Raw genomic sequence first — 14,536 nt, forward strand, 5'->3', positions numbered from 1 at the left:
GCGATGATGGGATCAAGTATAGCAGGGATTGTGGGGCTGGCGCGGGATCGGGCAGTGTTTCGTTCTGCTGTGCATGGGGTCGCTATGGGTTGGAAACGACTCAACGGCACTTAACAACAACAACAACAAACTTAAATGAAATTCGTGAAAATGTTTCATTGAATTTCACCATAAGTTATTAGTATAAAATAATTTTTATTGCTTGTTTAGTGACCTCTGTGCTGCTCTAACAGAAAATACCACAAATGGGATGGCTTGAAGAAACAAGAGTTTATTCTCTTACAGTTTGGAGGCTTTAAGTCCGAGTTCAAAGTGCCAGGCTCTAGGTGCTGGGTGAAAGCCTCTCAACCTTGGGCTTCAGCTCTGCCTCCTGCTCCTGGCCCACTGAAGCTGGAGGCTTTTCTTTACTCAGCTACTGGCTGCTGAGGCTTACAAGCCCAAGGTTGACCAGCCATAAGACACAGTCCTAATATTCCCATACCACACAGCAGGCCATAAATTCGAGTCCAGTGAAAGTCCCAAAATTGGCAGAGCATGGCAAGCTACTGAACAACTACTTGGCTACATGCAGGGTTCAAGCGTTCCATAAGCTAGAGACCATTCTCAAAGCTGGTTCTTGTATTTGGGAAGCAGACCACATACCTAAAGCAGCTACTCAGCTGCTTGCAGTAGATCCGACCATGGAGTTGATTGCCAGTGTCATCATGGGGAATAACTACCACTAGCTGTCCAGCCACTCAACCAGGCCCAGCCAAGTTGACACACAAATTTAACCACCACATTGCCATAAACAAAGTTATTTTAACTACTGTTCAAACATAAATGAACAATGAAACTCAACATTATATTGGAAGACAAAGAAATATCTATAATATCATGAACTATACTATCTGCCAAGCACAAAATGAAATAACTAACTCACTGCCATCGAGTTGAATCAACTCATAGCGCCCCCTCCTTGGGTTTCTGAGGCAGTATCACTACAGAAGTAGAGTGCCCCATCTTCTTTCTGAAGAGTGGCTGGTGGGTTTGAACTGCCAGCCTTCCGGTTAGCAGTCAAATGCCTTAGGCACCATGCTACCAGAGCTCCTTCAAAATGAAATAGAAGTTGGAAATCAAGGCAATGTTTTCAATACTGGGCATGTTGAAGTTAGTTAACAATGCCAATTATCCCAGGAGGTTTACTTCTTCAAGATTTTCCTTTTCCCCTTTGTGGGATGAAGGACTTAGTTTTAGCCCAAGTAAGGTGGCCTTTCAAAATTATCTTATTCTTTGCTGGCTGTTATTTTTACTCATAAATATTTCTGGAGAAATAACCTTTGCAGCCTTTGGGATGCCTTCATCTGGGACTTCTAGGACACACCTGAGAATTTGTGCTGGTGCTTGGGTGCTAGCCAGACCAGAAAAGACTCAACTGTGAGGACAATTTTAATGGGCCTTGTTGTTGTTGCTTTGTGCCATCGAGTCGGCCCCGACTCATAGCAACCCCTCCTTGGGTTTCCGAGGCAGTATCACTACGGAAGTAGGATTGCCCAATTTAGGAGGCATGATTTAATCTGTTTTGCAGAACTGGCTGATAAAGCCTAAGGCTGATTGAAGGCTTCCTGACTGTTGAGAACATTTGCTATCAGGAAGATAGTCCCTTAGGACATGGAAGTTCTGTGTTGGGAACCTTCCCAGACCTCACCCTATGTGTCTCTTCATTTATATCCTTTTTGGCTATACTAAATCTATCATCTTAAGTATGATATAGTCTCCATGAATTCTGTTAAGTTGTCACAGAAAAGAGTGAGCCGGCAGGTCAGAAAATAAAGGTGACTTATAAACTCCTAAGCATGCAGCTGGCATCCTAAAGGAATAATGGGAAACCACCCCTGAATTTGTGGCCAGCAGGTCTAAAGGATGAGGTGCTATGGGAGCTCCCAAAATTTGCCACTGGCTCTGCCTATCTGGTAGTCTGAAGAATGATGTCCTTTTAAATTGGGTGGCTAATGTCAGAGAGAGTGCTGTGGGTGTAGCTGGTGATGAAGATGGAGGAGTGGAGATATGAGGACTAGATCAGTCTCTACACAACTTCCTAAAATCTTGCAGAAAGTTAAAGGGCAGGTTTATTCTTATATATTTATGTAACATTTTTTGCAAAAGCTGTTATATAAAATACCACAAACTTTAAGAAACAACTGGTAGAAATCCATAGCATCCTAATTAATGAATAGTAATTCCATTTACTAAATTATAGGCTTATAATCAAATATGAGAAATGTTATTTTTAAATAGTTTCCAGTTTCTATAATGCTGATCTCCCCAATTTTTGTGTTTTGGTTTATTAAATCAATATACATAGTAAATTACTTAATAAATTCTTTAATTTATCCATTTTGATGATCAAACTCCATGTTAATTATCAAGGAAAGTAAAATTACTAAATTTTGCTAAATCATCAGTTTATTTTACATCAATTTAAGAAATATTTATTGAATACATACTTCATAACATTAACTTTAATAGGCATTGAAATGTCATTGTGTTCTCAAAGGAGGTAAAATTTCTCCAACTGTGACTTGAGTGCCCAAACTGAAATCATAGCTCTGGGCAGAATATGGGCATAGACCTGTTGAAGCTACTGTTACAGTGATGGAGTTACAATTTCTTGGTGGCAGTAGTGTAACTGATTGTGGGGTGTTATATGGATTCCAAATCACCTTTCTCTAACTTTCACATTAATCCCTTATACACTACAGCCATATGAATGTCTTCTTTTGTGTTTGTTCATGTCTTCTGCCCATTTCTGAATGGATTGTTTGTCTTTTTGTTGTTGAGATGTTGAAGCTTTCTATATTTTAGAGATTATTCTCTTGTCATATATGTCACTGCCATATATTTATCCCAGTGTGTAGGTTCTCCTTTTACTCATTTGGCTAAGTCTTTTGGTATGCATATAATTTAATTTCCAGAAGTCATTTAGTTTATCTTCTGTGTTTTGTGCATTTTTTTATCATGCTTGAAATTCTATTTATGCCACAAATTAGGGCCTCTAAGTTTACCTCCATTTTTTTCTTTGATGACCTTATGGTTTTAGGTTTTATATTTAGTCTTCAGTCGATCTTGAATTAGATTTTATATATGTTGTGTGGTATGGATCTTGATTCATTTTTCTGCAAACAGATAACCAGTTTTACCACCACCATTTATGACAGAGACTGTCTCATCCCCATTGAATGGATGCTGGCCCTTTGTTGAAGATCACCTATCCATAGGTAGATAGATCTACTTCTGGGCTCTGAATTCTGTTCCATTGCTCTATATGTCTGTTGTACAAATACCAGAATGTTTTGACTACTGTAGCTATATACTGGGTTTTGAGATTGGGAAGTGTGACACCTCCTACTTTGTTGTTCTTCTTCAGTAGTGCTTTGCTTATCTGGGATCTCTTTCCATATAAAGTTGTTGACTGTTTTTCCATCTCTAAAGAATGCTCATGCAATCTGGAGTAGTGTTTTATTATATCTTTAGATTGCTTTGGGTAGTATTGGCCTTTTCACAATTTTAAATCTTCTTATCTATGAACATGATATGTTCTTCCATTTATGTAGATATCTTTTGGTTCCTTGCAGTAGTGTTTTGGAGAGTTCTTTTCATAGAAGTTTTTGTATCTCTGGTTTGGTTTATTCCTAAGTATGTTGTCTCTATTTTAAATGATATTATTTTCCTTATTCCCTTTACAGAGTTCTCTTTGTTAGTATAAGGAATCTGACTGATTTTTGTTGATCTTGTACCCTACTGCTTTGCTGAATCTATTGATTGGTTCTAGTAGTTTCCTTGCTGAGTCTCTGGGATTTTCTGTCCATATGGTATTATATCATCTGCAAACAACAATAGTTTTATTTCTTCCTTACCAGTTTGGATGTCTTTTATTTCCCTTTCATGCTTATTGCCCTAGCTAGGACTTCCAAATCAATATTAAATAGAAGTTGTTACAGAAGGCATCCTTATCTGGTTCCACTCAAGGGGAATATTTTCAATTTCACTCCACTGAGAATAACGCTGGCCATTGGTTTTATGTATATAACCTTAATAATGTTGAAGAATTTTCCTTCTATTCCTACTGTGCTGAGGGGTGTGTGTGTGTGTGTATGTGTGTTTTAAATCAGGAATAAGTATTGGATTTCAAATACCTTTCTCCATCATTTGATATGATCATGTGATTCTTTTATTTTACTTATATAGTGGATTACACTGATTGCTTTTCTAATGTTAAACTCTCTTTGCGTACCTGATATAAATCCCACTTGGTTGTGATGTATTACTTTTTTGATATGATGTTGGATTGTATTGACTAGAATTTTTACATCTAAGTTCATGAGAGATATTGGTCTGTCATTTTTTTTTTTTTTTTTTCAGTAGTGTTTTTGCCTGGCTTTGGAGTCAGAGTTATGCTTGCCTCATAAAATGAATTCAGGAGTATTCCATCCTTTTCTATGTTCTGTCTTTTCCTTGATTTTTGTTTGTAGTTTCCTTGATTTTGCAAGGCCCTATATATAGATCTTTTAAATTCTTTATTAAGTAGTCTTATTACCTCTTATTCCTCAGGGAAGTTTTCAGGTTCTTTATATTAGTCACTTGTTTGCACCATCTTGCCCTCTTTCTTTGTTTGATTTGAAGTTACCTGTTGTGTCTAAGATATTTTGGAGTTGATGTGTTTATGGTTGATTATGTGTTGGTTTATTTCACCTTGATTTTTCATTTTGCTTTGTTTTTATATATCCATGTGGGCAGAGTGGGCTTATGTTCTGGTTACCTAGGCCTCTCTGACAAGAATATACCACAAATGAGATGGCCTTAAAAAATAGGAGTTTATTCTCTTACAGTTTGGAGGCTTTAAGTTCAAGTTCAAAGTGCCAGGCTCTAGGGGCTGGGTGAAAGTCCCTCAACCTTGGGGTCTGGCACCCTGGAGCCAGAGGTGTTTCTTCACTCAGACAGCTGCTGAGGCTGAGAAGCCCAAGGTTGACAAGTGAAAAATCACAGTCTTGATGTCACCAAACCACATGGCAGGCCATTAATTTAGGTCCATTATAAGTCCCAAGGTTGGCAGAGCATGGCAGGCTGCTGAACAATGACACGGCTACATGCAGGGTCCAAGCGTGCCATAGGCTAGAGACTATCCCCAAGACTTTTCCTTATACACAGGAAGCAGACCACATCCCAAAGGCAGCTACTCAGCTGCTTGTGATAGTTTCCACCACGGAGTTGATTGCCATTCTCATCATGCGGAATAACTACCACCAGCTGCCCAACCACTCAAGCAGGCCCAGCCAAGTTGACACACAAACATAACTTCCACAGCTTGCCACGTTAGTGGCTAGTTTAGCAGCACTGGGATGTTCCCTACTTGTAATCAAATGCCAATCACCATGGTGGTGTGCTCCTAGCATGCATTCTTGGATGTGCATGCCCCCAACAGTGGAAGTTGTGAGTGATGGGCACTTGGTCTGCACATGTGCATGCCTTTGACAGCAGAGGCTACAGCTGAGCATTATGAGTCCATGAGAGCTCGCCCTATCAATCCCATGGGTGCCAAGTGTGAGAGTGCAATCCACAGGCATGTGGCTCCATCCACTGGGGGTGTGGTGCAGTGGGTGGCCCCTGGGTAGGAGAAAGTGGTCTTAGTGAACTGGATGGGTGAGTAGTAGCAGGGGAGTTGTCGCTGTGTATGAGCATGGTTGGTGGTGACCCCTAGTCACTAGGAATGTGTGTGGGAGAATGCAAGGTAATATACTTCCCTAGTTGCCCAGTACATTTTAGGAAGTGGGCAGCCAATTTTCTGGTTCCTGTGCCAACACAGTCACATTTGGGGGGCGGTACTAGGGCCCACTGCTTATGAGTAGTTTCATCCCCATTTACTGTCTGCCTCCCCACTCTGTGGTCACTTGTGGGCATTCTCTCTCACTTTCTTGTACTTTCCTCTGTTAGATTTACCTTATATTCTGCTCACTTTGCTTCACTCCAGATTTATTTATACTGTATGTCTGTCTTAACGGGAATTCTATTCTCTTCACTTGTGTAAGATGAGTTCTCCTTATTTGTGTGTTGCCTCTGTGCCTCGAAGAGCCACCTTCTGTCGGCCCCCACTCCATCTCTCTCTCCCTGGTCACTGTTTGCAATCTGTTTATTTTTCCAATTAGTGTTTAATCCACCATTCTTTATCCTTTCCTTTGATGCTCAGAGTTCTAGAAATATCATCTGTATCTGTTTCACTTATTTTTTCCCCCCTGGATGTTTGTTGTTGAGGTAGTAGGTATTTAAACTTCTTAATCATTGCTAAATTTGAAAGATAAGATTTAATGCATAAATTACTTTTAAAAAAATTTTCCTTAGGAGTCCCTAAGTGGCTCAAAGAGTTAACTCTTCAATTACTAATTGAAAGATTAATAATTGGACGCTAAAAAGATCAGAATTACTGGTCTGATAGAGAAAATGGTGAAACCCCCAAGAGTATGGTCCCTAGTCACCCTTCAAGCCTGGATTTGAATTCACTCCTGTGGCTTCCAGCAAAACAATAGACAGACATATAAGGTGAATATTTACACAAAGTAGATACACTCCTTAGAGCAATCAACCATGGGAGATCAGAAAGGCAGTGTTTGCACAGGAAGATAGTGCAGAGGGCAGGAATGCATCGGAAAGAAGAACACAGGGAAAAGGTAACCACAGGGAGGAAGTACACAGAGAGCTGTTACATTATGGGGATTGCACTCAATCTCAAAAAAACAAAATGTGTATGAACTGTTGTATAGGAGCTCTGGTAGTGTACTGCCTAAGGCACTTGACTGCTAACCAGAAGGCTGGAGATTCTAACCTACCTGCCACTCCTCAGAAAGAAGGTTGGGCAATCTACTTCCGTAGTGATACTGCCCCAGAAACCCAAGGAAGGGTCACTATGAGTCAGGTCCGACTTGATGGCACATAACAACAACACAACAGGGAGGAAGTACATAGAGAGCTGTTACATTATGGGGATTGCACTCAATGTCAAAAAACAAAATGTGTGACCTGTTGTATGGAAAATGAAGTTGCTCTGTAAACCTTCATCCAAATCACAATTAAAAAAAAAAAAAAAGGCCAGTGATTGGAACCCACTAAGAAATGCCTTGGAAGATGAGCCTGATGATCTGCTTCTTAAACATCTTAGCCTTCAAAACCTATGCAGCAACTGTACTTTTCACACATGGGGTTGCCATGAGTCACAAATGACTTGACAGCAACTAGCAATAACAAGTCCTTCCTTAAATGTGAGAATAATGTAATGAAAAAAAATGAAAAGAAACTACTTATTTGACCAGGTTAAAATGCCAGAACAGCTATCTATAAGGATATAAAGTTTAAATCTGATTTACGTTCTAAGTTTGAATTTAGATTATGTATAATTGAAACTCTACAATTGTATGTGCTACTTGTTCACTGTGATCTCAGTTAGATTAGACATGATACTAAGGTCTCAAAGCAATGAGTTTACCTCCTCTCCAATGAAATATGCTAGTTTCCATGAACACTGACTGCCTTAGCATCACCAGATATACCTCAGATATATAGCTTTCATCATATGGTCTGAGACTAAATACATTCTAGAAATATTGTCTCCACCATGTGAGTTGAGGAAAGAGAAGGACTCTCAAATTTCATCTTAAAAATGAATTCACAGCACCATTTTGTGTACAAAAGAGACTATTTCTAATTACCCATAAATAATGGAAATAGTTTTAAAATCTAAAGAAAATAAAATAAACTGTTCCTGAGCTGGTCTGCACTGCCATCTGAGTCTATTGTTTCCCTTAATCAACTGACGAGCCCATCAACCACTAGCATGGAAACTATACAAGGTCTAAGAATCATTCCACTAATAACATTCCATAAAATTAGTGCAGTTCTCTATATTCACTTAAATTCTTCTCTGACCTCTGGACCCATCAGCTAGTCAATACTCTTTGCCCACGTGTTAAGTTTGCCTTAAAGTTTTGGTTGGATTGGTTCTCAAAACTTTTGCTGCACAATAGTTTTGTCTAATAAACAGTTTATCAAACTAGCTTTGGACACTTGAAATATGTGACCCTCAGGAGCTTCATCTGTAAAATGATTATTTGGGTTTGAAAAAGATTATCTTCATAATTCTGTCTAGCACAATAATCTTGGATTAAACTGTGATTTTTTTTTTTTTTGCATTCTTTAGATATGGTCCTTAGGAGATCTGGTGGTGTAGTGCCTAAGGCTAACCAGAAGGCTGATGGTTCAAACCCACCAGCCACTCCTTGGAAGGAAAATTGGGCAACCTACTTCTGTAGAGATACCATCTCAGAAACCCATGAATGGGTCACTGAGTCAAATCGACTCAACAGTAGTGAGTTTGGTTTGGTTTTGGTTTTAGATATGGTAGCACATGGCCTTTGAGAAGTAATTAAGAGCCAAGAGCAAAGTGTAGTATGACAAAATTATAGCAAACCTTGACTTCGGTGACTCAACCCTGACCAGAGTCTCAAGAGTCAGATTATCCAAGTAAAGGCCAGAAAGGGACAGTAAATAGATACTGTTATAATAACAACTCCCTTAAATTCTAAAATGGGGAGTACAGCTTTTCAAAGTGACTAACTTACTGTGTAAACCCATCTTTACTCCCTAGAAAAATCTTAAAATTTTATTCATATGGAGAAAATATCCTTCCTTAATTTGAAAATGTCAATTTCATGTCAGTGATACCCTTTATAGGAATGTTGATTCTGAGATTAAGATACAGCACCATCTCTAATCACTTTTGAATGTTTTGTAGAGTTCATATTATTCCCAACTGGAAATTAATTTACTGCAATTGCCCAAATGTTTCATGTTAACAGAAGAATAAATACAATCTATGAGGTAGTGGTTAAAGCATTTGGCTGCTAACTGAAAGGTTGGTGGTTCACACTTACCAGCTGCATTTCAGAACAAAGATGAGTCAGTCTGCTCCTGTAAAAGATTTACAGTCTTGGAAACCCTATGGGAAAATTCTACTTTGTCCTATAGGATTTCTATGTGTCAGGATCAACTTGATGGCAGTGGGTTTTGTGTGTGTGTTTTGTGTGTGTGTGTGTGTGTGTTAGTTCAGCACTGTACAGAGATAACTCTGCTAATGGAAAAATGACATTGACTTGCTCTGTTTTTTAGGCCCTGTCACACCACAGCCATCACCTTGTGAAGTTGATCAATTTTCCTGTATCTACACACGCCAGTGTGTCCCTCTCTCAGGAAAGTGTAATGGACAGGAAGATTGCATAGATGGATCTGATGAAATGGATTGTTCTCTCAGCTCCCCTCCTCAGCTCTGTGGTGAAATGGAGTTCCAGTGCTCTGCAAACAAGTGTATCCCATCCCTCCTGCTATGTGATGGAGTGCCAGACTGTCACTTTAATGAAGATGAAGCCAGCTGCTGTGAGTTATTCTCACTAACTCAGTGTGCCAGGGAAGGAATGCTGTTTTGAAATGATAGAGAAAGCTTGACAGATAAAACAAAGTTCTCTAGAGTCTTACCATGGTCGCATCATCAATAATATATTTTGTTGTGATGTTAAAAGTACGTAGCCCTTAGCATTTCTAGAAACATTTCATTTGTAGTCACACTAATCTCTGCTGCACTTATCTGATATCCTTTTTTCTTTTATGTCTGGGTCAGTTATATAGGAGATGCTCCTATACATTTGCTGTCTTTTTAAGCAAATGTTTTTGAAAATGGATTGAATAAGTGCAATTATAATTTTTTCCCACCATATGTGTTCATGAAGATGGCTCAGGCAATGGTCTCTAGGCAAATATCCATTTTATTGAATGTATATTGTTAGCAGTTGAGCCTGGACAACTACCAGGGTATATTTCATGTCTGTGAGTTCATGGAATAGTCAATACTAAGAACTTAGTTTTGAATCTGACCCTTTCCCCTTACTAACTGAAGTCTTGGAAAAGTTACATGAGCTTTGTTAGTTTCAATTTCATCGTCCGGGTAATAATGCCAATAATACCTACATTGCAGGGCTATGAGGATTAGAGAGAATGCATACAAAAGAATGAGCCCTATGTTCAGTATCTCCTATTTTTATTTTAATTAGTCTAATCAGGCAGGAAGGAAAAATTATTAATTGAGAAGTAACAACACAAATCTTTTAGGTGAACATATAATCATGCTGGAGCTAACGTGCTAATATTTAATTTATTTGCTATATCATATCATATTATACTGTGTTGTATTTTTTGCTGGGGGCTGCAGTGATAGAGCTCCATAAGCAATATGTTAGTGAATACATTTTTTTCATTAGTGCAAAGCAGTTTAGAATGTGACTGTAAGAGTGGAACACTGAGAGAATTAAAAGGCTATTTCAGTACCTTGTTTAATATGGGCATCCAGAATTATGAAAACTATTGGAAAAGGAATAAAAAAAAGAAAAGAAAAGAAAAGGGAGATAGTTTAAAGACTTTAGCATGAAATCAGTGAGGCTTCTTCTCTGGTTTAAGCTTAGATATTGTTTTTCTACCTCACTGTTATTTTCTATATGTGTATTTTTGTGTGTATAATAAAGCCAACTTGTCATATCTTATAATATCTTTTCAGAGGAAAGTAAACAAATGGAAGTGAATGAAAAAGAAAAAGCCAGCCAAATAATTTATCCCAGTTCCCATGAGGGCTCTAATGCTTTTTGACTGATAGAAATCATATTAAGTTCAATATAGTTAGATGATATTTGACTTCACAGGAGAAGGCTATTTAAAAAGAAGCTTGGGAAAGTACTACGTCTTTATAATTTTTGCCACTATTTGGAAAATTAGAGTTTAACTAGGTAGTAACATAAAAAATTTTGCTCCTAAAAGAAACTAAGTGCATATTAGGAGTAGACTGGTACTATGAGATAATTAGCAATCCATCTCTTAAACTTAAGTGACTTGTGGGTTTCCAGGATAAATTGTGTGGAAATAAAATAAGGGAAAATATCATACCATATTACAGAATAAAAGCATTCAATGATCACAATTCACCAAATATTCAAAGGCATATTTGTTTTCTTCTGGGTTTTCCAATTGATTTGGAATATAAATTATATTCCCTCGTGTAATTATTCATAACCTTCATTAAAAAACTAATTTATGCCATGTATTATATTGGACATTAGTGATGCAAATGAACATGACATTTTTCCAGCTCAAGTGGTAGATATATTGTATACTCCTGAAGGAGGAAAATGAACAAAAGTTAGGAATACCTTGTGATGATAAATTATATTACAGAAATAAACACACAATGTTAATGAACACATAGGATACTTCCTAGCTGTGGTACTAGGAAGTCTGTATACTTTACCAAGGAAAGTGATTTCAGAGACAAATTTGAAAAGACAAGTAGTAATTAGATGAATAATGTACAGATACTTGTCTTGAATGAAGATTGTTCCAGAGATTAAAAACAAGCTGTCTGAATGAAGCATATTTTATATTCTTACTGTAAAGTTTAAGGTGATGACTGCAGCAATAAGTCTGGAAAAATTAGCAGGAACCAGGTCATGAAGAGTCTTCACCCATTATGCTAGAACTATATAGCTGTGTCTAAGTAGTATATGGAGTAGACTGGAAAGAGAGTGGTTAAGATGGGTGTTGCAGTTGGAGTGTACAGAGATTGATGAGATAATGGCATGAGGTAAAAGTAATTAATAGATTTAAAAGATATATAGGTTATGAAGAAAAGAAAGGAATGATTTCCCGTTTTCTGATTTAGACATGGCTAGTACAACCGGACCGTAGTGATATCGCCTCGGAAATCCAAGGAGGGGTTGCTATGAGTCGCAGCGACTAAATGGCACTTAACAACACTACAACCAGGCAGTCTACTTCCGTAAAGATTTACCACCTCAGAAACTCAATGAGGGTTGCTATGAGTCAGAATCGCCTCAAAGGCTGTGGTTTTTTTTTTTTTTTTTTTTTTGGGGGGGGGGGGGGGGGGGGGGGGGGGGGGGCGACTGAGGTGGTTTAAAGTGTCACATCCTCAGCTGGGAAAAATTTGAGAAGGAGACGTTAGGGAAAATTATGGCTTCATTTTCAGACATGTTATGTTAGAGTTATCTTTGACAAATCCCCATTGAGATGTTCACATTGTGTTTAGAAATGGATATCTGGAGCTCAGGAGAAAGATAAAGCAAGGTATATAAAGATGCTTGGCCACCAGCAAATTATGACAGAAGCTGTGGATATAGATGAAATAATATAGAAAGGAAAAATATAATATATCAATCAAATGGAATCCTAAGGAACTTCTAATGGACCCTGGGAGACACTGAGAAAACATGGTCATGGACATAAGAAAAAAAAAAAAAAACCGCCATCTAGAGGATTCAGACTCATACTAACAGAGCAGAACTGCCCTATAGTGTTTCCAAGTTTATAAGTCTTTGCAGACACAGACCATCTCATCTTTCTCCAAGGAAGTGGCTGGTGGGTTAGAAATGCCTATCTTTTGGTACAATGACCATCTGAAGTCAAAGGTAGAAAGCCTTAAGGAACAAAGTAGTCACAGAATGGAATGTGTGTGAGAGATAAAGTAATATTAGCCCCTCCAAAGAAAAACACAGATTTGGAATAGCAAACATAGTCCTTGGTGATCTTGGAGAGAGGATGACATTCTGTGGAATGGTAGGACAAAATTTTGAGGTCCATGTGTTGAAGAGCAGACAGGAAATGGCAGAGAGAGAAATAAATTGCAGATAACTCTTTCAAGAAGTTGGCATTCAGAGTAGAGATTAGGATAAAAGAAGAGGTTTGTTTGGTATTTTGTTTTGGAGAGACTTTAGCGTGTTTAAATGTTGATAGGAATGAGGATTCTGAGATGTTTATAATTTTAGGCAAAGAAATCAGTAACACTTGATATTTTAAAGCTTTTATTACTCCAGAATTCGGAGCTCTGGTAGCATAGTGGCTAAAGCACTTGACTGCTAACCAGAAGGCTGGCAGTTCAAACCCACCAGCCACTCCTCGGAAGGAAGGTTGGGCAATCCTACTTCCATAGTGATACTGCCTCGGAAACCCAAGGAGGGGTCGCTATGAGTTGGGGCCGACTCGACGGCACATAACAACAACAACAACAAGTGTTTAGAACAATCCTATGATGAGTTAAACATTTAAAACTAATTTATGTTTAATATTGGATTTGTTAATTTTTTATAAGCTGAAGTGGTACTTCTTTATCTAAAAACATCCCCTATTCCAACTCTGCTAAATGGCTTTTCTCTGTAAAAATTAAAATTTAAAATGTATTTCAAAACTCTGCTCTTACTTTCAGCCTTAATAGACCTGCTAACATTAAAGGAAAGTCTTGTTTTTACAATACTTCTTACATATACCAGTGCTTTGCCAACTGAATTGACACTGGCCTATGATATTTCTTAAGGCACTCTGGTGGTGTAGTGGGTAGGGCATTTGGCTGCTAACTAGAAGGTCAATGGTTCAAACCCACCAGCTGCTCCCCAAGAAGAAAGTGAGGCAATCTACTTCTGTAAAGTTTAAAACCTTAGGAACCCAGTGGGGGTCACTATGAGTCAGAATTGACTTGATTATAGTGGGTTTAGTTTTGGTTTACAGCATTTCTTTTATTATTATATTGAAGTATTAATCAATCACTCCTGTACTGTTATCTTTTTGTTGTTATTGTATGTTCTAGTCCTGCTTCCTTTTTTAAATTCCACCACAGCATGTGCCATTCAAAGTGCTAAGTATAGTGTCCACATGTAGTAAGAGCTCAGTAAAAAGCTGTTGTGGCGCACTGCCTAAGGCATTTGACTGCTACCAGATGGTTGGCAGTTCAAACCCACCAGACACTCTGAGGAATGAAGATGGGGCAATCTACTTCCATAAAGATTTACCACCTAGGAAACCTAATGGGGGTTTCTGTGAGTTGGAATCAACTGGATGGCAGTGGGTTTAGGTTTTTTTTTTTTTTTTGGTATGAATTGATGTTCTAGCACCTTTGAAAGGATTGTTCAATAAAGAGTATCACTTTAATTTTTCAAATTCAGTATTTTTAGTCGGTGGAAACACATAATCTTAAAAATACCATTTTTATATTTCATTTAAAAATATATTTTGATAGGAAGTTCTCAACCTAAATTGTGTCAGTGACCTATGATGCCTCCAATAAAGAATTCCTTCTAACCTATACTTATACTTGTGACATAACTGGAAAAATCTGCACGTGGATGGGGATATTTATCCCTGGGTCTTCTAAGTGATCGCTTTACCTTAAAAAGGTTGACGTCTAATTGTCTTTATTCTACTACAAGTAATTGCCCAGATCAATCATTCTCAAATTTTTAGCAACAGGAGTAAAATTTTCAAATAAGATATTGTATAAAACTCACTGTCATTGGGTCCATACCAACTCATAACATCCTTCACGGGTTTCTGAAGTGGTAAATCTTTACAGAAGTAGATTGCCCCATCTTCCTTCCACAGAGCATCTGATGGGTTTGAACTGCCAACC

General features: G+C 38.1%; 1 protein-coding gene across 1 annotated transcript in view; it reads left to right on the forward strand.

Moving 5' to 3' along the window:
* The window catches only part of MALRD1 (MAM and LDL receptor class A domain containing 1), a 1,363,654-nt gene that overhangs the window by 1,149,965 nt on the left and 199,153 nt on the right, over window positions 1–14,536 (forward strand). Inside the window, exon 34 of the mRNA XM_007936352.1 lies at window positions 9,193–9,456. Within this exon, the coding sequence (XP_007934543.1) occupies window positions 9,193–9,456 (264 nt within the window). The remainder of the gene's footprint in view (window positions 1–9,192; window positions 9,457–14,536) is intronic.

Source organism: Orycteropus afer, unplaced genomic scaffold, assembly GCF_000298275.1.
Source record: "Orycteropus afer afer isolate SDZICR_OR568_19922 unplaced genomic scaffold, OryAfe1.0 scaffold00035, whole genome shotgun sequence".
Classification (NCBI taxonomy): Eukaryota; Metazoa; Chordata; class Mammalia; order Tubulidentata; family Orycteropodidae; genus Orycteropus; species Orycteropus afer.